This window comes from Peromyscus californicus, unplaced genomic scaffold (assembly GCF_007827085.1).
Source record: "Peromyscus californicus insignis strain IS unplaced genomic scaffold, ASM782708v3 Scaffold_21__1_contigs__length_65335640, whole genome shotgun sequence".
Lineage (NCBI taxonomy): Eukaryota > Metazoa > Chordata > Mammalia > Rodentia > Cricetidae > Peromyscus > Peromyscus californicus.
The window spans coordinates 63,921,860-63,945,345 of record NW_026294514.1 but is presented as its reverse complement, the minus strand read 5'-3'; the positions used below and the strand labels follow the sequence as shown (position 1 = coordinate 63,945,345).

The 23,486-nt window shown below is 45.2% G+C and overlaps 1 protein-coding gene across 1 annotated transcript; it reads left to right on the top strand.

The window, feature by feature from the left end:
- The first annotated feature begins 524 nt into the window (after positions 1-524).
- Positions 525-14,782, top strand: LOC128117977 (olfactory receptor 6A2-like). The gene is made up of 2 exons (XM_052750564.1): positions 525-731; positions 7,912-14,782. Exon 2 carries the CDS (start codon positions 7,935-7,937, stop codon positions 8,883-8,885), a length of 951 nt encoding a protein of 316 aa, XP_052606524.1. The 5' UTR covers positions 525-731; positions 7,912-7,934; the 3' UTR covers positions 8,886-14,782.
- The last annotated feature ends 8,704 nt before the right edge of the window (positions 14,783-23,486 follow it).

Sequence of the window (23,486 nt, the reverse complement as noted above, 5' to 3'; positions counted from 1 at the left end):
AAATGGGGATATAAGGAGAAATCCTTATCTTTAAAAAATGCTTGTCATCTGTATTTTACATTTTTGAACAACAAGCATATTACTTGAACAACTTCTAAGAGAAAGGCTTTGTCTGTGAGGAAGAGCTGATAACTAATGCTTGTGGGTTTAAAGCAGAGGTGTCGGCAATCAGGAAGTACTGGCCGAGCCTTACAGAAGCTCTGAACTGTCTTTCTCTTGCCCTTGTTACAACATTGTGGCTGTTGTAATAACTGGGCTTTAAAATCTCCAGGTCCAGTGGCTTGAATTTCCCCTGTAATAGTGTGGAGAAGTCATTTCAGCTTTCTCCAGACACACACACATTTTTAGTCATCTCTAGATACCACACAGTGGGTCCAGAGCCTGGAAAGGGCACAGAGGCCACGTGTGTAGTCAGAGGGACGCCTCTGTGCAGAAAAGACGGCAGCTTGAGTTCCTCCACTTCCTCAGACAGAGGGTGCTGAGCTTTCTTTGAGGAAGTGGCCAGAGTAGATCTGTCCCTGGCTTTCTCGGATGTCTTGACTCACATTGTGACACTGGCTGAAGACACTGTGGCAGTGGCCCTCAGATCTGATGGCTCAGGGAACTTGGTTCCAACTGTTAGGCACCGGCTGTTGTAAGTTCTTCCTAGGACTTGCTGCTGTTTCCAAGATATCTTCCTGGAAAACGCAACTCACTACTGGTTGGACTGGCAGAAAGGATCTGGTGGTGAGGTAAGGTGAAGGGCTCTTATGTCTGGCCAGGCACCGAAAGTCTTATTTTGATTTCTACTTGAAGCTGAGTCTCAGCTCTACAGAGTTGACCAGACCCTTCTGGAGTCATCTTACTGAAATGAACTTGTATTTTATGTCATTTTGAGAGCTATATTTATCAAAAGGATTGAAATACTCCAAGGTGAACAACCAAGGCGCTCTGGTGTCAGTAGGAGAATCCATGCAGAGGAGATGAGGTAGACGGTCAAAGGACCATGTTCATGTTTCCTGTTAATGTATCATATCCAGAGTAGAAATGCAACCAGTTGGAGACCTTGTCTGGCTTGTTGGGTGTTGTATTCCTAGCATCTAAAATAGCCAGAAGTGCAGGTAGTGGTGACTCATGCCTCTAGTACCAGCACTTGGGAGGTAGAAGCAGGCAGGTCTCTGAGTTGGAGATCGAGGTCAGCCTGGTCTACAGAATGAGTTCCAGGATAGCCGGAGCCACACAGAGAAACCCTGTCTTGAAAAACCAAACCAAACCAATCCAAACCAAACCAAACCGTCAAAAGTACTCATAAACGTGATAAGCAGGCCAGCAAGCTGGATAGATGAACCTTTGCATTTTTCAAGGGTCATGACTTACGGGAATTCTTTAAAAATTTTTAAAAACTAATTCTTATATTTATCTTATCTATCTGGTGTGTGTGTGTGTGTGTGTGTGTGTGTGTGTGTGTGTGTGTGTGTGAGTTTCCTCTTTCTATCACGTGAGTCTGGCTATCAGGCTTGGTAGCAAACACCTTTATCTTCTGAGCCAGCTTACCATCTCTTTTTTGCTGTTTTGTTTCATTTATTTCAGACAGGGTCTCATGAAGCCCAGGTTGGCCTTGAACATACTGTGTAGCTAAGGCTGACCTTAAACTTCCAATCCGCCTGCCTCTACCTCCAGAATCCTGGGATTACAGACATGGCTATCCTGTATGGTTTGATGTGTTGTTGGGGATTGAACCCATGATGCCTAGCACATGATAGGCAAGCACTTTACTGACTAAGCTACATGCCAGCCCTTCTACAGGAATAACCTTTTCTGACCCTCTTAGGAAGATTAGGTCTCTCCTCTAAAGTATCGAACACTTGAGTTGAGGCAATCACTACAGTGACATTTCCCCTTATTCACCCCCCAGCTCCCCCTCCTTCCCTGGAAGACTGTATAGTTGCGGAAATATGTGTCTTATTTGTTTATTTGATTTTTATTTATTTTGAGACAGGGCATACGTAGCCCTGGCTGGCCTGGAACTCACAATGAAAATCAAGCTAGCCTAGAATTCACAGAGATCTGCCTCTGCCCACTCTCCCATCCCTTGACCCTGACGGCTGGGGTTCTAGGTGTGTACTATCATGTCTGGCTTGTGTCTCATTTTCAAATTTACCATAGGCACCATTGTCATAAAGGCAAAGTTTCCCCAGGGGTGAGATTACAAGAGTCACCACCACGCCTGGCAGTTTTACTTGGGTTCCTGACTGAGCCATCTCCCCAGATCCCTAAGGTGTAAGGTGTGTTTTAGATGTAAGTATTGTAGGAAAGGATGACAGCCCATTAAAGCAGTGAGCCTCTAGAATAACGTGCCTGGTGAGCAGCTCAGAGACTGATCACAGATCCAAATTCTGATCAGAAAAAATGGAGGAGAAAGAAGGTGGTGTTTGTGAGAAAAGGCGGGTGTCTGGGGAGCCGTTTGCCAGGAAATGTCATTTTTCTGTCCTTTGAGGTCAGCACATATTCCTAAGGAGGCCTGTGACTTCACTCTGACCTCATGTCACCTCTGTGAGCTTAGAAAACACTGGCTCCTGCCCTCTCCTCTTGCACCCAATGAGAAGGCAGAAGCTTCACAGTGGGTGATTTTTTTTCTTCTTTCTTTAGAAACCTGGTTTCACTGTATGGGTTAGGCTGACCTTGAACTCTCCTCATTCCTCCTGCCTCAGCTTTCTGAGTGCTGTGATTATCCCTAGAATTATTTTCAAAATACCAAAGAAGCCCTGTGTGGTAGTACATGTCTGGATCCCCAGCTCTCCGGAGCAGTGGTAGGAGGATCATGATGCAAGGTCAAGGCTAGCCTGGGCTGTACAGCAAACCCTATCTCAATAGATAGAAAGATAGATAGATAGATAGATAGATAGATAGATAGATAGATAGATAGATAGATAGATAGATAAATAGATAGATAGACAGACAGGAAGGAACGAACGAAAGAGACAAAGCAAGACAAAGACCAATGAAGAAAGTCTGTAGAACAGGAGAGATATAACTTAAAAGGAGGAGGGCATGCTGGCTATGGAAGAAGAGAAGACTCTAGGAACCATTCTAGAAGGACCCATTCTCTTCATTGGCCTTCTGCCAATAGATTTGAGCAAGGAAAATCACTTCTACCCTACTTCCTCTGCACATGGGTTCTCCCTTACTGGTGATGAGTCGGATACTGGTCCTGACCTTGGTGGCAGCCACTGCCCAACTGATCTTAAATACTCAACAAAAAGAGATCCCCCCCCCTCCTCAGAGTTCAGTCTTTCCCCCTTCAGGAGTCCCATGTGTGGGTTCCAGGAGGTATACATTTATTTATTTACTGTGTGTAGGTGTACATGGATGTGCCATAGTACACTTGTGGAGGTCAAAGGACAACTTTGAAGAGTCAATTCTCTCCTTTCACCATGTAGGTCATGGGAATTGAACACAGGTCTTCCTGGCTCTAATGGCAAGCTCCCTCACCCACTGAGCCCTCTTGGCTATCTGGGTTCTGGGAAGGCTAGCGGACAATGGCAAGCCACTCTAGAAATAGATGGAAACTGCTTTAGTGTACTTGAACTTCTGTACAAACTGGTGCTAACACCAGCACCCACATGTCCTTTTAGTCTGCTCTCCTTGTCTTGCAGATGACTACCTTCTTCTTATCTCTTCATGTGGTTATTTCTCTCAGTGGGGGCACTTCTGGAGTCAGTTTTCATGTCCTAGTTACCTCTTCTAGAAAGAATCACAGACTTCAGTCAGATTGGGCCAGGCATAGGAGGTGCCCATCAGACAACGAATCTCTTTACATCATTGTCCCCTCTCTCCTGACAGAGGGATGGGAATTCCACTGGTCTCAGTCTCTCCCATCTTTTGGGAAGACCAAGTGATAGGATGTGAGGATTGCCCTTCGCATCTGTTAAATGTCAGTCACCAGTGGCTTAGGCTTAGAGTACAGAGAGTGGGCCCTAGAGTTGGACTGCCACCTGTAAATTCCAGAGTCACTGTCAGGACTTGATTATCCTCAGCCTGCATTCCTTCCTCCCTCCTTCTCTCCCTTCCTTTTCTTTTCTGAAAAAAATTCGAGAAATGGCAGTGTTGACGTCATAGGTTATTGTGTGGTTGGGGATCCCAGCACTTCCTGAAGCTGCCTCACAGCAAGCAGTCACTGGGGTGTCATCTGCATAGTCTTTAACCTGGATTTTATCTGAAGTCTGGTGTCTGCTAGGGACTAGCTGTCTGCTCAGAGGTCAGAGGAGTGGGAAATGCTCTCAGCTCCATGCCCAGAGCCCATGAGGAGACCAAGGCAGTGGTTACCCTCTGTGGAAGGGCCTGTGTTATCTGCTCCAGTTTCCTTGGCAACCCCCCATTTTGTTTTTGAGACAGAATTTTGTGAACTTAGGTTACCTTCCAACTGCTGTACAGCTGAGGACAAACATAAGATCTTCCTGCCTCCATCTCCCAGGTGCTGGGGTTACAAGCATGTGTTGCCGCACTTGGTTTTATATAACATAGGGGACAGAGCCCGGGACTTTGTGCCTACTCCACAAGCACTGTACCGTCTGAGCTACACACTCAGTCTTTCAGTATTTTATATAGTCCCGACAGACATCTCCGGCCATATGTCTGACAGGGGGAGGGGTGAGGGTGGGGGTGGGAGTGGTGGAACATGGACTTTTACAGAAGAGTGGCTGGTCCTGATTCTGTCAGGGAATTTGTAGATGTAAGAATTCACTGAAGTCTTTTGGCTCCAAAGTCTTATTTCTTTGTGCTGAAAGGAAACAGGTGTTCCTTATTTTAAAATTTCAGAAAAAGGACAAGGCCCTAAGAACTGCCCCTGAATAGGTTAGTAGATGAAGCAGATTATTTGAGCCTCATTGCTAGGGCTCTTGATATGCAAATGTACCTCTGAGAAGAAGTGCAAATTGAGACAGGGAGAGTCTCTGGTTCTGTGATCCTAAAGAAATTGCTAATCTTCCTGGGGTCTCATAATAAGAGCGATAAAACCTTCCTTCCTTTATTCCGAAGATTTCTAACTCTAGTCACACAAAGTGTTCTAAGCCACTTACTCTGGTGGTGGTGTCCACAGAGCCCCACCCACCCCTTGGCCGGGTTGCCGGTCTGCAGGTGAATGGAGGCATCTCATCTGGCTCCACTGCAGACATGTACTGCTCTTAATTTTACTCATGCCTGTCTCCTTCTTGCTTACAAAATGGCTTTAGCCCTGGGATGTCGGCTCAGTCATTATCCTCTGAAACTGAGGTGTGCCTCTCCCTCAGCACGGGCTGTTTTGATTTGCTTGGAATCTGCATTGCTCTTCCTGTCCTGCTGGAGCTCCCGCCCTGTTTCACTCTGGATACAACCCTTGAAAGGGTCGATTTAAGTCTCCATTCCTCAGGAAGACTTCTCTGACTACAGCTAACCAGGGCAGTTGCTTTGATTTCTGCACAACTTCCCACACTGCCCCTGGCTTTCTTACTGATTTAGTAAATAAGTAAAACTATACACGAGATCTTTGGTGCCTCATTATTTGATTAAACTAGAATCCACATCATCCACTGAACAATACGTTTTTGTTGGCCAGTGATTGTTTTACCATCTGTCCCCACACTGTTCAGGATTAGGTATTGTCTGTGTCAGTGCTCAGTAAAGGCTGATTGAGAACAGTGACAAAACAGTGTGTCATGTTGATTCATGTGCTAAACACATCAGACAAGTGAAGAAACCATTGGTCCCCAGTTGGTCTCACCAACAGTAGTTCCCAGAAGCTATTTTGGATTAGGGGTGGGGGGGGGGGGATGGGCACCTCAGCCTTGATGGCAGCTGCAACTGCATCCATTTGAGGGGGGGTGGGGGCAGTTTCTAGGATTTTCATTCTACAGAGTGCACAGTGACAGGGCTTGGAGTCCTGGAACACAGTTGGCTAATGCCCCGATCATGGCTGACTGCATGGCATAAATGGAACGGAGCAGCTTTGTACCCAACATGAGATACCTTGAGCAGTTACTGCTGAGTGACATAGAGGAAACCAGCAGGGATGGCTGAGATTCTGGGTAAAATGAAGGGTGGCAAACAGGATCAAATGCCAGAGAATGTAGCTTATCAATGGGTACCCCTGGCCATGGTGAGCTCAGGTATGTATGTATGTATGTATGTATGTATGTATGTGTGCATGCCCGTGTGAGCACGTGTGTGTGTGTGCACGTGTGTGTGTGTGTGCACATGTGTGTGTGTGTGTGTGTGTGTGTGTGTGTGTGTGTGTGTGTGTACATGTATTGTTGGGAGGCTCTAGCTAACAGGAAGGTCTTGACCACTGTCTATTTGGCCAACAGTAGCCTCCTTGTGTCTGAGACCCAGACGCTGGTTGCAGGGTATAAGAGAGAGAGAGCTTCGTCAGACAGAGCAGGCCCTGTGCTAGACAGACGGAGTTCTGTTCAGATTAGCAAGGAATGGACTGGGGACAGTGAAATCACACGAGAGGTTCTGGGGTAGAGGAGAGACTGATGCTGTGGGCCCAGGCTCAGAGTTGGTCCTTAAAGATGTGAGTGAGTGGTTCTCAACCTTCCTAATGCTTTGACCCTTTAACACAGGTCCTTATGTCGCGGCCAACCCTAAAATGATTTCATTTCTACTTCATAACTGTAATTTTGCTACTGTTATGAATCATAATGTAAAATCTATGTTTTCTGATGGTCTTTGGCGACCTTTGTGAAAGGGTCGTTTGATCCCCCAAAGGGGTTGTGATCCACAGGATGAGAACCTCTGCTCTAGACCCTACACCCCCTTTGTCTCTTCCTTCATTCTTCCCTCCAGGGTTTCATAAATTCCAGTTTTGCCTCAGACTTCCTATGTAGGCAAGGATGATCTTAAACTTTGAATTTTCCTGTCTAGGGTGGGATTGCAGGGATGTATACCTACCACACATGCTTTAGTCAGTGGTGGGATCAAACCCATGACTTTGTGCATGGAGGATAAGCACTCTGTTTACCGCGTTGCATCCCCAGCCCCAGGCCTCTATCTCACAGGTTCTGTCATCTCCCAATAGGGCCATCCTGGGGACTAAAGTTTCAGCACATGGGCTTCTGGGGGACTCTCAAGCCTTTAGCTTCCTTCCTTCCTTCCTTCCTTCCTTCCTTCCTTCCTTCCTTCCTTCCTTCCTTTCTTTAATAATTTATTTAACTTTATTTTATGTGCGTTTGTATGAAGGTGTCAGATCCCCTGGAACTGGAGTTAGAGACAGTTGTGAGCTGCCATGTGGGTGCTGGGAATTAAACCCGGGTCCTCTGGGAAAGCAGCCAGTGCTCTTAACTACTGAGCCATCTCTCCAGTCCCGCCTTTAGCTTTCGTTTTCTCATTTGTAAAAAGTGCATAATAAAACCACTTTGTGAGACATGAAACACATGCAGGGAAACTGAGGAGAATGCTATGAGACTAGTTGGCTTCCTAGAAAGTACTCAGGGCCACCCGTGACTGTAGTCCATCACTGTTAGTCTCCTCCTCATGTCTTAGGGAGCTAAAGGAGGGAGGGCTCTGAGCTAATGACTTGTTCACCTTCCTCACAGCTCTGACCTTAACTCCTTAGACCTTTGCATGCACTATCTTAACACATGCTTAGCAGAAAGTCATTCTGCTTTTGGTCCTGATGTTGAAGGACACATAGGCATTAGCTTTGCTTTTGACATTTGAATACTCAGGATACATTTCCCAGCTTTCTTTCCTTGACTTACACAGATGCCTCTTCCCAAAGTAAAGGAAGACCTACATGATTTCTCTGGCTTCCTCGAGCTCCATCAATACTATCTGAAATCATCATCCCCTTGGAGAAAGTACTGTCTAGTCCTTGCACCCGAACACAGATTGGAGCTGGAAAGCACACAAGGAGCTTCAGGCAGAGTCACCCATTTCTGTCTTTCTCTCTTCCAGGAGCCAAACCAGCACCCAAGACCATGAACTTGTCCTCTGAGCACTGCAACATATCTGACTGGCTGAGACTAGAGGCAACCGTGAAGGCCTCTGTGTACGTGGTGGCTTTCTCCATCGCCACATCCATCACCATTGTCATTATTGTGATAGTGTCACAGAATCTGCAGCTGAGGAAAGAGGTCCGACTTGTCCTCCTTTGCCACCACCTGCTATGTATCTCTTCCTACTGTGGCCTGGGGGTTGTCTTCCAAGGAATGCGAGCCTTGCTGGCCAACAGCTCCCTGCTGCTGTGCTGGCTGGTATTTGGGGCTCAGCTAAGTGTGGGAGAAGGGATCCTCCTTACTCTGGCCTTGATGGCTCTCAACACTTACCTTGCCATTTGTTATCCCCTGAACTCTCCGTCCTTTGTAGATTCTGCCAAGTACAGGATTCTGGCTGGGTCCTGGACCACTGTTATACTCAAGAATGTTGGCTTATTCCTCATAGAGGGCACTAACCCTACCCCAGCCTCTGTTTTCCAGTCTGCCCCACTCTGTCCTGTGATCCTGAATGGTACACCTGCCAGAGTCATCGGCATGTTTTTCCTTGCCCTTCCTTTATCTGTCATTCTTGTGAGTTACTATCTGATATACCGAGAAGGGAAGCGGGCTGGCCATTTTAACAGATCAAACATCAAGGCCAGGAGAACTGTCCTCGTTCATCTACTGCAGATCAGCTTACACGTGATACCCTCCCTAATGTTTGTAGGTCTGGGAAAGCGGTGTGGAGCATTTTTCTTTGCTTTAAATCTGGTGCTTTTTGGTGTCTTCGTCTTCGCACAGTGTTTCAACCCTTTGGTCTATGGACTATGCAGCAGAGACCTGCAGAGAAGATTGTACCCTTGGCTGCGCTGTCAGAGGAGGCAGCAGGGGGCTGGCCTAAACAGAACTTTAGTTCTTCAGAGGAACTCCAGACTTGGTAGGTGTGTCAGCTAGGGCTGAGAACTCGCCTTGTGTTCAACCCAAAACTGTTGCTTTGATTTGATTTTGAAAGTACTGAGACTTCTCTGCTGCACCTCGGTGAGGTCAGCTAGTGCCTTTAACTCTAAACCCAGAAGAGCACTTCTGACGCCTGCTTTGCTGTGCCGGAGTGTGATAGATGAAAGGGCCAAATACAGAAGTCACATGATAATGAAGTCACTGGAGAGGCTGGAGGAAACAGAAGTCAGGGACCCCACTAGGCCAAGTAGCTGTATGCTCTGGGCACTCACATCTTAACTTTGTCTGCCAGGAGAAAGAGCAACAAGATGTTTTTACCTCCACCTATATTCTATATGACACATACTCTCCTGTAATTGATGGAACCTAACTGGTCACTGAGACCCAAAAGCAAAGGAGTCTGGGAAACGTAGTTCTTAGTTTTACTGATTTGGCAGTATGGGAAGTTACCTCACAAGGGAGAGTGAGTGAGGACTGAATGAGCCAACCTAGGGATCCTCTATTACTAAACTTAGTTTTATTTACAGATTATACTAATAACAGAAACAAAAGACTCTATTGGGCATTATGTTCCTCACACTATACAAGCCATTTTACACTATGTCAAATCCTCACAACTAACTGGGTCTATGGAGGGTCCAGCCCCTCAATAGCCCTCTTATGGGTCCAGGAAGAATCTACGACCAGCTGATAATCTAATCTTTGATGATATTAAACTAATCTATGTACACGAAACTCTTTAGTTCATATGCTTTATTTTTCTGAGTTAGTTTTCTCTCTACACAGCTTCTTTTCTGTTCTTATACTTAGCTCCTCTCTGTCCCTTCTCTTCCTGTCCTCTCACAACTCTAACTCTTTTCCATCTCTGTCCTCATCTTCATCCTCGTTCTTCTCCATTGTGGTTCCTTCCTGTTCCTCTCTTGGGACTGGTCTCTCCCTTACCAGCAGCCTGACTCTTCTAATTCAGTGCAAAGCTTCCAAGGTCCTTACAAGAGCGGTGATAGCCAGCTTCATTTGCAACCCAAAAGGGGAGTGAATAGAGGAGGTAGGGTTAGATAAGGCCTATAATAATTCAGAAAGGGAATTTATGTGCTCAAAATATAGTCTTATAAGTGGTTAGGTGAAATGTTACCAGCCTATCATAAATGTGCTCAAACTACAATCTTATAGGTGGTTAGGTAAAGGAGTCTATAAGTCACTAAAGTAAAACTGCCTCCATTTTCCTATGCTGCCATATACTGGCAGGGCAGGTGACTCTGCTCAGAGCTAGGAAACCTGCTGCATAGCTACATTGCACCTGGTATGCAAAAAACCCTTTTGTTCAGAGTCAATTGCTCTGGAATGCCTCTTGGGCTGTGAAAGAAAGGAGGGTCTGAGCTTCATTTGCACAAGAAACAAAGCTATGTCTAGGAGACAGGCAGTGTCTCTGTAAGGGTGTTTACCTTAATTCAGGAGACAGCAGTTGGTCTGTTTGCCATTTTGGCCTAGGATGCTTGAGAAGAATTTCAGGTAAAATACCCCTTAAAAGTTCTTGGGGCCTGGCGGTGGTGGCGCACGCCTTTAATCCCAGCACTCGGGAGGCAGAGGCAGGTGGATCTCTGTGAGTTCGAGGCCAGCCTGGTCTACAGAGTGAGTTCCAGGATAGGCTCCAAAGCTAGACAGAGAAACAAAACAAAACAAAACAAAAAGTTCTTGGGGAAGTTATGAACACACATGAAATTGATAGCAGAAGACAGATGATATATTAAAAGCCAAATAACACCAAATATTCCTTGATATTTGGCTTCTCCCCCAGAAGGATTCCTTGATCCTTCTAGGTATAGCTTTATCATATACAGCTGAATCTCTATTTCATATTCCTGTGGCCTGTAGCACACAACAATTTTGTAATGTAGACATAATAATTCTTGATTTACAAATGAGAAAAATGGAGGTTGAGAAAAGACTTATGTAAGCCTAGAAGGTTCTAAATCTTGCAATTCTCATAACATTTTCTGCATATGTATTTTGGCACAGGTAATCACTTCTCTTAAAAAATTGAGAAGAACTATGTGTGTGTGTGTGTGTGTGTGTGTGTGTGTGTGTGTGTGTGTGTGTGTGTGTGTAGGTCAGAGGACAATTGTTAAAAGTTAGTTCTTTCTTCCACTACTATGTAGGTTCCTCTTTGTGGTAATCAGGCTTTTGAGACAAATGGTTTACCTGCTGAGCCATCTTGACAGCCCAACATTTTCATTTTTGAAAGCCTGAACCAATTGCTTGAGACAGTCAGGCCTTGACTCTCTACTTTGGTTTGGGTCTGGACACCTTCTATGGAGAAGACCCTCTTTCCTATCCATCATGTTGACTATGCTCTACAGTCCCGAGGCCATTCTTATTTTCAGATTCTAGGGCTTCTGTCTACACTCTTCCTTGGTTTCAGGTTCTCCTCTCCCCTCCTCCACCTTCTCCTCTCAGTTTGAGAGATGGAGTACTTGGACACACCAGGCAGATACTCTACCACTGAACTACACCCCAGTCCTCAGTGGCTCATCTCCTCTCTAGGTGTTTAGACTAAGTTTGCCCCTTTTCCCAGTCCCAGTGCTAAGAAACAAAAGCTTTACCATTTTTTCCAGGGCAGCCTCTAGATCTTATTTCTTTTTCCCCTTAGTACCTAGCATAGTGTCTGGTAGACTTCAGGCACTCAGATGATGAAACAGAACCACTCACCAGGAAGATATGCCTTTCTACAAACTTTTTTTTTTCCTTTTTGTTTTTTGAGACAGGATTTCTCTGTATAGCCCTGGCTGTCCTGAAACTTGCTCTGTAGACCAGGCTGGCCTCAAACTCAGAGATCTGCCTGCTTCTGCCTCCAAAGTGGGTGTCTTTCTACAAACCCTTACACCACAAAAGCCAGGCTCTTTTCATTGACATATTAAGCACTTTGAGAAGAAAGAATCTTTTAGGGCTGGAGAAATGGCTCAGCAGTTAAGAGTACATAATGATCTTGCAGAAGAACCATGGATTCAGTTCCCAGCACTCACATTAAGCAACTCATAAACTCCTGTAACCAGTTCCAGAGGACCTGACACCCTCTTCTGGACTCCATAGGCACCTCACTCACAGGTGCACATAACGTCTCACAGACGCACACATATAACCATAATTAAAAATAATAAAAATAGGTCAGCCTTGAAATCATGTAGACAAAACAACAAAAACAGACTCACAAAGCTGTATCTCTATATATTTGTGCATACATATATATGTACGTATGTATGTATGTGTATTAGTCAGTATTCTATTGCTGTGAAGAGACACTATGATCATGGCAAGTCTTAAAAAGAAAAGCATTTAAATGGGGCTGTCTTACAATTCAGAGGTTTAGTCCATTTAGTCCATTATCAGCATGGCAGGGAGCATGGCAGCCGGCAGGCAGACAAGGTGTTGGAGAAGGAGCTGAGAGTTCTACATCTGGATCCTCAGGCAGCAGGAAGAGAAAAAGATACTGGGCCTGGCTTGAGCATTTGAAACCCCAAAGCCCATCCCCAGTGACACATTTCCTCTAACAAGGCCATACCTACTTCAACAAGGCCACAAGTCCTAATCCCTGTCAAGTAGTGCCAGTCTCTAATGACCAAGCATTCAAACACGTGAGTCTATGGGGGCCATTCCTGTTCAAACCACCATAGTATGTAACAACAATAATAAAAAAAATGCATTTATCAACTTGAAATGGGGGACGTGGGTGGGTTTAAGGGAGGGTAGCTGTGAGGGCTGGAGGAAGGAAGGCAGGGGAAGTGATGTGATTCTATTTAAATTAAAAACATTAAAAATAATAATACAGGGCAGGGGGAGAAAGATTGTAAGAGCCAGAGGAACAGGGAGTTTGCTGTGTGCTTGTATCTCCCGGGAATGTCAGAAGTCCCATTTTACCAACATGACTGCCAAAATGTGAGCTGAGCAAGGAAGGACATTTGGCATGCTAACATGCACAGGCAAAGCCAGGAGGCTTCAACCCCACACAAAGAATTACAGGCAACTAAGGATGCTGAGAGCAGGAAGAGTACACCAAATGGTTATCTAAATCCAAACGATCAACCTGAAAATAGACATAGATAATTAACATTTTATGTGAACTTGAAAAGGAGCAAAGACGGGTATATGGGAGAGGTTAGAGGGAGGAAAGGGAAGGGGGAAATGATGCAATTATATTATAATCTCAAAAATAATTTAAAAAAAAAACAAATATTTTTTAAAAGTCTCTCTCTTTTTTTATCCAGAAAGTCAAAGAACAAATGTTGACCCCACTTAACTCAATTGTACCTCTTATATCTAATGACTTTTGCTTGTAACATTAGTTGGTAGTTTTGTACTTCAAATGCAAATTTAATATTTTTCAAATTAGGAATATATGGTATAAAATTTAAAAAGTTGACAATGATATGGGTGGAAATACATCTCCTCCCCTCTTGTGCCTTGAAAGAAAATGGCACAAAGGGAGTGGCACTATTAGGGGTGTGGCCTTGTTGAAGGAAGTGTGTCACTGTGGAGGCAGGGTTTGGAGTCTCATATATGCTCAAGCCATGCTCAGTGTCTCAGACCACTTCCTATTGCCCGTGAGTCAAGATGCAAGAACTCTCAGCTCCTTCTCTAGCACCATGTTTTCCTGCATGCTGCCTTGTTTCCTACCATAACGATAACAGACTAAATCTCTGAACTGTAAGCAAGCCATTAAGCAGCTCCCTTCCATGGCTTCGGCATCAGCTCCAGCCTCTAGCATCCAGCCCTGCTTGAATTTCTGTTCTGATTTTCTCTAGTGATGGACTATGTTCTGGAAGTATAAGCCAAATAAACCCTTTCCTCCCCAATTTGCTTTTTGGTCATGGTGTTTCGTTGCAACAATAGAAACCCTAAGACATCCCCATTTGCCCAGCTTATTGATTCTCTTCTCTAAGTCAATCACTCATGATATTTGTGTGTGGTTTCCTCAAGAGATGATCTATAGAGAGCAGACTACTGGTAATTTCTCATTCATAAGGTATTTTTTTTCCTATTTCATTTCATTTTATTTTTGGTTTCCTTTTGAGATGAAGTATCACTATGTAGCCTTGGCTGGTCTAGAACTTGCTGTGTAAATCAGGATGGCCTTGAGTTCATAAATACCCAACTGCATTTGCTTCCCCAGTGCTGGGATTAAAGATATATGCCACCATGCCTCAATTGTTTAGATGATTTAAGTCTTGATAACATGGGTTTGCATCAGAAAGATGTTGTTACCTTGGTGATTATAATGAGTAACTGTAGCTTGAGTTTTCCTGCCTGGCCCACAGTCAGGACAAATCTCTATCACCTGCCAGTCCCACAGCCGCTCAAACCCAACCAAGTAAATACAGAGACTTATATTGGTTACAAACTGTATGGCCATGGCAGGCTTCTTGCTAACTGTTCTTACAGCTTAAATTAATTCATTTCCATTAATCTATACCTTGCCACGTGGCTCGTGGCTTACCGGCGTCTTCACATGCTGTTTCTCATCGTGGCAGCTGGCAGTGTCTCTCTGACTCAGCCTTCCACTTCCCAGTTTTTTCTCCTCCTTGTCCCGCCTACACTTCCTGCCTAGCCAATGGCCAATCAGTGTTTTATTTATTGACTAATTAGCAACACATTTGCCATACAGAACATCCCACAACAAGTAACAGGTTGTGACAAGGGCCAGGATCAATTTTAGGATGTGAAATTCTGAGCCAGGCACAGTGGTGCATGCCTTTAATCCCAGCACTCAGGAGGCAGAAGCAGGCCATCTCTGAGATCAAGACCAGCCTGGTCCACAGAGCTAGTTGCTTTGTACCCCAAATTCAAGCTTGGGTAAGATGCAAAGGAACGAGAAGGGAGGAAGTGGTGGTTAAAGTCACTTGCAATTAGATGAGAGTTCTCATAAAATGTGCCCTCCCACATTGACACGGTGTTAATGAAACAGTCAGAAAGGGTAGGAGGTTGGGACAAATATTCAGAGAAGATGGACTTTGTAATTAGCCCTAGGAAATTAAGTCACTTAAGGGAAAAATATGAATGATCTCAACATTTTAAACCTTGCATGCATGTTTCATTTACCTCAACTGCAGCCATGCCACTGCTGCATGGGATATTTCTGAACTTTGTTTAACTTAGCACACACTGGCTAATGTCAGGTCAAACTTAGAAAATCTCTCAAAGCAAAAATATAAAAAAAGTTGACACTTTTTCATCATAAGAAAATAGTGAATGAATTAAGCCCTTCAGAAGTTTCAGAAGTTCAAACCACACTTACAAACTTGAATAATTCTTTTCCTCTGAGAAGGTCAAAGGCTATGGCTAGAATGCCTGCCTGGTGGCCAAGCAATGATATATATTTATACTGATGGAAAGAAAATGGCATATCTTCTATTGGTGGGGCTTGAGGAGAAGAAACCAGAATATTCTTTTGAAAAATTATTTCATATTTATTGTTTTGTGTGTGGGTTTTGCCCACATGTATGACTGTGCATCATGTGAGTTCAGTGAACTCAGAGATCAGAAGAGGGCATTGGAGCCCACAGGACTGGAGTTACAGATAGTTGTAAGCTGTGCTGTAGGTGTTGGGAATTGAACCTAGGCCCTCTGGAAGAATAGCCATTGCTCTGAGCTATCACTGAGCTATCATTCCAGCACCACCAGAGTATTCTTAAGGGATAAGAGGACTATGTGATTGTCCTAGCCTTGAGGATATTGGAAAAGACTATCCCCAAAGGCATTATGCCTCAAAGTGAGGGGCTCTCAGATAAAAAGAGGGTGAGGAGACAACAGAGAGAACTATGGATGGAGAGGGTGAGGACTATACAGAGTACTGTGGAAGGAGAGGGTGAGGACTATAGAGAGCACTGTGGAAGGAGAGGGTGAGGACTATACAGAGCACTGTGGAAGGAGAGGGTGGAGCACTAGAGAGCACTGTGGAAGGAGAGGGTGAGGACTATAGAGAGCACTGTGGAAGGAGAGGGTGAGGACTATAGAGAGCACTGTGGAAGGAGAGGGTGAGGACTATAGAGAGCACTGTGAAGGAGAGGGTGAGGACTATAGAGAGCACTGTGGAAGGAGAGGGTGAGGACTATAGAGAGCACTGTGGAAGGAGAGGGTGAGGACTATACAGAGTACTGTGGAAGGAGAGGGTGAGGACTATAGAGAGCACTGTGGAAGGAGAGGGTGGAGCACTATAGAGAGCACTGTGGAAGGAGAGGGTGAGGACTATAGAGAGCACTGTGAAGGAGAGGGTGAGGACTATAGAGAGCACTATGGAAGGAGAGGGTGAGGACTATAGAGAGCACTGTGGAAGGAGAGGGTGAGGACTATAGAGAGCACTGTGGAAGGAGAGGGTGAGGACTATACAGAGTACTGTGGAAGGAGAGGGTGAGGACTATAGAGAGCACTGTGGAAGGAGAGGGTGGAGCACTATAGAGAGTACTGTGGAAGGAGGGCGTGGAGACTGAGTAAGAAGCATCCCCTGAGACAATGATCCAGAGAGGCAAACTCTGAAAGAAGTGCCACAAATTGCTGTTAGAGACTGAGTCACCAGCAATTTTCCTACCTAACGCACAGACACCTGCCTTTGATACAGATGTCTTCCCGCCCTTCCATCTCCCCTTCTTCCAACCCTAAAGGACTCACAGGCAATCTGGAGACACCGGAACCATAGAGCATGTCATAAAAGAGCAGAAGCAAGAACCACTTGGGAGAAGAAAGGAAATCCGTCCGAGGGGCAGGTGTTGTCTTAGTTAGGGTTTCTATTGCTGTGATGGGACACCATGACCAAATCAACTTGGGGAGGAAAGGGTTTATTTCAGCTTACACTTCCAGGTATCACTCCATCACTGAGGGAAGTCAGAGCAGGGACTCAAACTTGGAGGGAACCTGGAGGCAGGAGCTGATGCAGAGGCCATGGAGGGGTGCTGCTTACTGGCTTGCTTCTCATAGCTTGCTCAGCCTGCTTTCTTACAAAACCCAGGACCACCAGCCCAGGGATTGTACTATCCACAATGGGCTGGGCCCTCTCACATCAATCCTTAAGATTGCCTACAGCTTTATGGAGGCATTTTCTCAAATGAAGCTCCCTCCCCTCTGATGACTCTAGCTTGTGTCAAGTTGACATAAAACCTGTCAGGATAGGTATCAAGATGCCATAATGAGATCCAACCTAGAACAATGAGAAAGAAACCTGCCACCAAGCTTAATACCATCTGCAACCTTAATAATGTAATTATCCTAATATGGTTAACATACCCATGTAATATACACTTGGGCTGAGAATACCAGTCATTGATAGACTTTCCTTGTATACATGGGCCATAAATTTGACTCCAAGCATTATAGAAACAAACAAACAAACAGACAGACAGAAAACCCAATAATTTCATGAAGTTTTTATAGTAAGTAAAGAAAGTAATAAATCCTAAGTTTCTGATGATTAGAAGGAGGGTATATTTTGGGGAGTGTGGGATATTATCCTACTGCTCATGTTTAATCATTGAGATTATTCTTTGGAGGTGAAAACTATCAAAAGGGTTTGTATTATTGGAGATAATCACCTTACATCCATTAGGTTAGCCACTACCAAAACCAACCAAACAAACAGAAGACAATGTGTTGGCAAGGTCTTAGAGAAAATGGACCATTGATTAGTATTGTAAAATGTGTAAGAATATGGAAGAGAGTATGGAGTTTTCTCACAAAGCTTAAACATAGAACTGCCATATGACTTAGCAATCTCACTTCTGGATGAAGAACATTGAGGAACTTCCGGCACACTCCTTTTCCTTGAGGCGTTATCCCCAGTAGACAAGAGATTAGGATGGAGAATGTCCCCCACAGGCTCGTGTGCCGAAACCCTCGGTTGCCAGCTGGTGATAATACTTTGGGGGAGTTATGTAACCCTTGGGATGTAGGGTCTGTTATTATTCCTAGCCACTTCTGGAGTCACATGACCATGCATACACTGTCAGCAGTCAGGCAATATGCTTAGTCACTCCAGAGCCTTACATCTTATGTAATTTATATGCAGTGTGATCACATAATCTATGCACATGTGTGGTGTAGCTATGTAAGCCCATACACGCATGTGTGAGGTGACCTATAAAAGCAGGCTCTGCCTGCTCCCCACTCTCTCTCCCTCTTGTCAGAGGTAGCATGCATCTCTCTCTCTCTCTCTCTCTCTCTCTCTCTCTCTCTCTCTCTCTCTCTCTCTCCCTCCCTCCCTCCCCCCCTCTCTCTCACACACACACATTGTCTCCCACACCTTTCTTTTCAGTAGACCTACACACCTCCACCCTTTCCCTTCCCTAATAAAAACTCTTTTAGTGGGTTCCATTGTACCTCAGGCCTCCTGGTGCCCTGTGCCAGGATCCTGAACCAAGATTGTTTCATCTGCAACTGCCCACTTTCCATCTGCCTGTCCACGGGATCACTTCACATAACACTGGCTACTGGTGAGTTTTCTCTTCACCAGTAAGTGTAAACAGTTCCTGGACCTGTGGGAATGACTGTCAATCATCCCCCCTCCCTCTGGTGTTCTTGGAACTGGAGGTACCCCGTGCACGGTCTTCAGCGGCTATGGTCAGGCCCCATTGCTGACTATCACCCCTGGCAATTTCCCACGACTGTGGTCTGAAGCCTTGTTTTTGTTCATTTCTCATCTCTCGGACCCTCATCCTCAGGCTACCACCTCGGTCCTCCATCTTTGCTCAATGGAACACTGAGCAACTTGTGCCATTATCCATCCTTGCTTAATTTCTGGGGTGCCTGATATAATATAGCCATTGGATCTCATTTATTTTATTTTGTTTTTTCTTTTTTCTCTCTGCCACAGTCATGGGAAACAAGGCCTCCAATCCCATAAGTCCCACATCTCCTCTGGGATGCCTTTTAGAAACCCTCAAACCTCTCAGCTTAATGCCTTATTTACAGACTTCTAAGCTTATCTGCCTCTGCACTAAAAAATAGCCCAAGTATCCCTTAGATAACAATAAAAAATGGGCACCTAATGGCTCACTGGACCCTGATATTTTACGGGAGTTAACTAACTTCTGTCAACAAACAGGCAAATGGAAAGGGTTACCTCATTTCCAAGCTTTTTTCTATCTTAGCTCCAAACCCACTCCTTGATTCCTACTCACCTGCCCACAAGCTGCTAGCTCTGCAACCCGAACCAGAAGAATCTCTCACTATTACTCTAGACCTTGCTAGTGAACGCCTGCTTTTCTGACCTCTCTAGTGACTATTCCTTCGGCTCCTCCAGCCCCTTCCTCCTCTCTGCTAGCGGGCTGCTCCAACTGCCCAACTCTGGTTTCCACCTTTACTCCTGCCACATGTTCTCCAGCTGCCAACGAACCCCACCCTAGTCAAAGCAACCTGGTGGCCATCCTCCCTTTGTGAGAGGTAGTCGGGGTGAATGGACTGGTTAAGGTACATGTATGTCCCTTTCTCACTGGCAGAACTCTCTCAAATAGAAAATAAACTGGGTTCTTTTTTTTTTTTTTTTTTTTTTTTTTCTGAGACAGGGTTTCTCTGTGTAGTTTTACACCTTTCCTGGAACTCACTTTGTAGACCAGGCTGGCCTCAAACTCACAGAGATCCACCTGCCTCTGCCTCCCAAGTGCTGGGATTAAAGGCGTGCGCCACCACTGCCCGGCGAAACTGGGTTCTTATATGTCCAACTATACCTCTTTTATTAAAGAATTCCAATACATCACCCAATCCTATAGTCTCACCTTTCATGATATATACATGATCCTGACTAACAACCTATTTCCTGAGGAGTGCAGACGAGTTTGGGAACAGGCTAGGATACATGCAGATGAGGTCCATCAGACTAATGCCTCATGTCCTCCCAGAGCAGAAGCAGTACCCGAACGGGACCCATGATGGGATTATAATACCCCAGGTGGCACTCTAGCTGGGGATCAGTTTATGACCTGTCTCCTAGCAGGTCTTCGTAAGGCTGCCCTCAAACCAGTAAACTATGAAAAGCTTCAAGACATAGTTCAAGACAGACAAGAGAATTCATCTCAATTTCTAGAATGACTTACAAAGGCCCTCTTACAATACACTAATCTAGACCCTGAGAGCCCAGAGGGCAGACAGCTCCATATGACCCAGCTTCCCCAACATTAGGGCCAAACTTAAGCATCTGGAGAGAGGGACCCTGGGTCCACAGGCAGAAGTCTTAGCACTGGCATTTAAGGCGTACTATGGGAGAGATGAGAAAGTCCATAAACAGGAATACCAAATGCTGGCCAAGGCCAACCGACCGGCTGCCTGAGGTCCCCCAGGTCCTTGTTTTAAATGTGGCTGAAAAGGCCATTGAGCTTTCACTTGCCCTGCCCCATGTGGGCAGGCCACTGGAGCCACGTCCAAAGTGCCACCAAGAGGGACATTGGTCAGTTGACTGACCCCTTGCACCTTGTGGCATAGGGACATCAAATGCAGACCACTGTAGCTTGAGTTTTCCTGCCTGGCCCACAGTCAGGACAAATCTTTCTCACCTGCCAGTCCCACAGCCTCTCAGACCCGACCAAGTAAACACAGAGACTTGTATTGGTTACAAACTGTATGGCCGTGGCAGGCTTCTTGCTAACTGTTCTTACAGCTTAAATTAATCCATTTCTATAAATCTATGCCTTGCCACATGGCTCGTGGCTTACCGGCATCTTCACATGCTGTTTCTCATCATGGCGGCTGGCAGTGTCTCTCTGACTCAGCCTTCTACTTCCCAGCTTTATTCTCCTCTTTGCCCTGCCTACACTTCCTGCCTAGCCAATGGCCAATCAGTGTTTTATTTATTGACTAATTAGCAACACATTTGCCATACAGAACATCCCACAGCAGACCACCCTCCAGCCAACCTTCTAGGCTTGACCATGGATGATGAAGGTGCCCAGGTGCCAGCCCAATAACTGTCATCTCCCACAGAGAGCCTCAGGTAGCCATTACAGTATCGGGGAGACCCATTTCCTTCCTCATGGACACTGGGGCCACGTACTTGGTCCTGAGAGAGTTTTGGGAACCCACCTCTCCTTCTCGTCTCCCTGTTGTCAGGGTAGGGGGACATCCCTACGTACCTCATCAGACCCTACCACTTAATTGTATTTTCAGGGGTATCCCTCTTACTCACACATTTTTTGGTTATGCCAACTTGCCCTGTGCCCCTAATGGGAAGAGATGTTTTAGCCAAAGTAGGAGCTTCCATTTCATTTGATTCCCCTATTCACCCAACCCCAGACTCACCAGCAGCTCCTCTTCTCCTCCTCCTAGCCTTTTACCCCACTCCCAACCCATGGTGATACAAATAGGGCCCTGCTCTCTTAAGTTCCAGAGGATGCCGAGATCAACTGCCTTGTCTCCAATTCCAGAAGAATGAGGTTTCATCCCAAAACCATACTCAATCCCACTGGATTTTCTTCCTGATTCCCTCTCCGAGTTCTCCTGTCTCTACCAACCACATTCTGCTTCATCAGTTTCCCTCTGTGTCTCTAATAACATACTCAAATTTCTAATTAACTACTCAGCTAACTGTTACAGGACCATCATCAGCCATAGAGCTAGAGGCACAAGGACCATCAAATATACCCAGGCGGTAAGAAACAGTAACATTCCAGAGGTATTCACACCCCCAGACTCAAAAGGGTCTGGACTCTATAAAAACAGGCTTTAATGTAGCCGTTTATTACAGTTAAATGCCCTCAACAATCAATCACCTGTGTCTCTTGGATGCTGAAGTGACACCTCAAAGATGAAAGGCATCAGGTGCCTTAAGGTTTGTCTCAGGTGAAGATAGGTGGAGCCTAATTGATAATAATAGAAAGCAGAAAGTATGTTCCAGATTTCTCTCTCTCTCTCTCTCACTTGCTCTTGCTATATGAATCCATAACTTTAACACTAACCAATAAAATTCTGATAGCAGAGTACTAAACACTATAATATCATAGCTACCAGCTCAAGATTTTAAATTCCCTTTGGTTGCTTCTTCATATGTCTAAAATTTGTCTCCTTAAACTTAAAAATTCTTCTGAGCTCTAGGTGTCGGCTTGGACCCACCTGGACAGTCAGATCCACTTCAGCTTGTCGGGTCCAAGCTCTCAGATCCAAGCTCTCAGATCCAAGCAGCGCTGGCCGATCCCACAGGGCTCAAAACAGCAGCAAAGACAATCAGCTACCTCAGAACATCTGGCTACCTCAAGAAAAGCCCCTCTTCACCCCCCAGAAACATTAACCATCACCCGCCAAGTCAGCTGGAAGCAGCTCTGAGAGACACAACGCCCCCATTCTCATTCACCCTCCACCCCTAACCCCTTACTTTTTGTAATAACAAAAAGGGTGGAATATTATTATTCCTAGCAACTTCTGGAGTCACATGACCATGCATGTGCTGTCAACAGTGAGGCAAAATGCTTAGTTACTCCAGGGCCTTACGTCCTACATAATCCGTGCACAGCATGGTCATGTAATCTATGTGTATCCATGGCGTAGCTACGTAAGCCCACATATGCATTTGCAAGGTGACCTATGAAAGCAGGCTCTACCAGCTCCCTGCTCTCTCTTCCTCTCCCCAGAGGTAGCACACCCACCCACCCTGCACCTTTGCACCTTCCTTTTTGGTAGACCTACCCACCTCCACCCTTCCCCTTCCCTAATAAAAACTCTTACAGTGGGTTTCATTGTACCTCATGTTTTCTTGCACCAGGTAAATAACATCAACAAATAATTAAAAAGGTCTAAATGAAGGAAATAGTCACTGAGAGGAGGAGGGTGCTGATTACAAAAACACAACTTTCATCTCAAAGGGAACATGAGATAATTTCTTCTGGAGTAAAATATGACTTAACAAACTGGGAACCGAATGCCATGTACCAATCTGGCAATAGTTTCATGAAATTTTTATAGTAAAAAAACAAAATAAAGTCATAATAAATTAAGGCAGATTTCCAATACATAGGTGGTTACAGAGAAGTGGGAAACCTCTGCTCTAGGCCTCAGATGATGCCTGATGACATTCTTAGCCTTTCGGTTGGTGGAAGCTAAGGGATTGTTAATAGATGCAAAAAAAGATTTTACCTTATAGTCCTGGGCCATTAGGTCAAACACTGAGGTGGATGATACCTGCCTCTCAAGAAGGCTAAAGATGGTTCAAGATGGGGTTGGGGATTTAGCTCAGTGGTAGAGTGCTTGCCTAGCAAGCGCAAGGCCCTGGGTTTGGTCCTCAGCTCTAAAAAATTACCTACCATGCTTATAGAGACTAGGAAGTGGCCTGTGGGAGGAATGGGAAAGAGTTTGGCCTTGTAGGCTAGAGTTCAATGGGCTGTTCTAGTGAGAGATTAAATGTCGAGGTTATAAGTCGGAATGTAGACAGTGAAGGCCAGGTTTACAAAGTTTCTGAAAGACTAACAGGAACTGGAGTAGAGGTCATTTCTGCTACACTTGGCACAGAGTCTGGTTATCTTCAGGCCACATTCTGAAAATGTAAGTGAGACTGAATTTTAAAATAATAGACTAATTGGTTTAGTGAAGAAAATTTCAAGACAGTGTAACCTGGGGGCTATGGAGTGGTTATTGCTCACT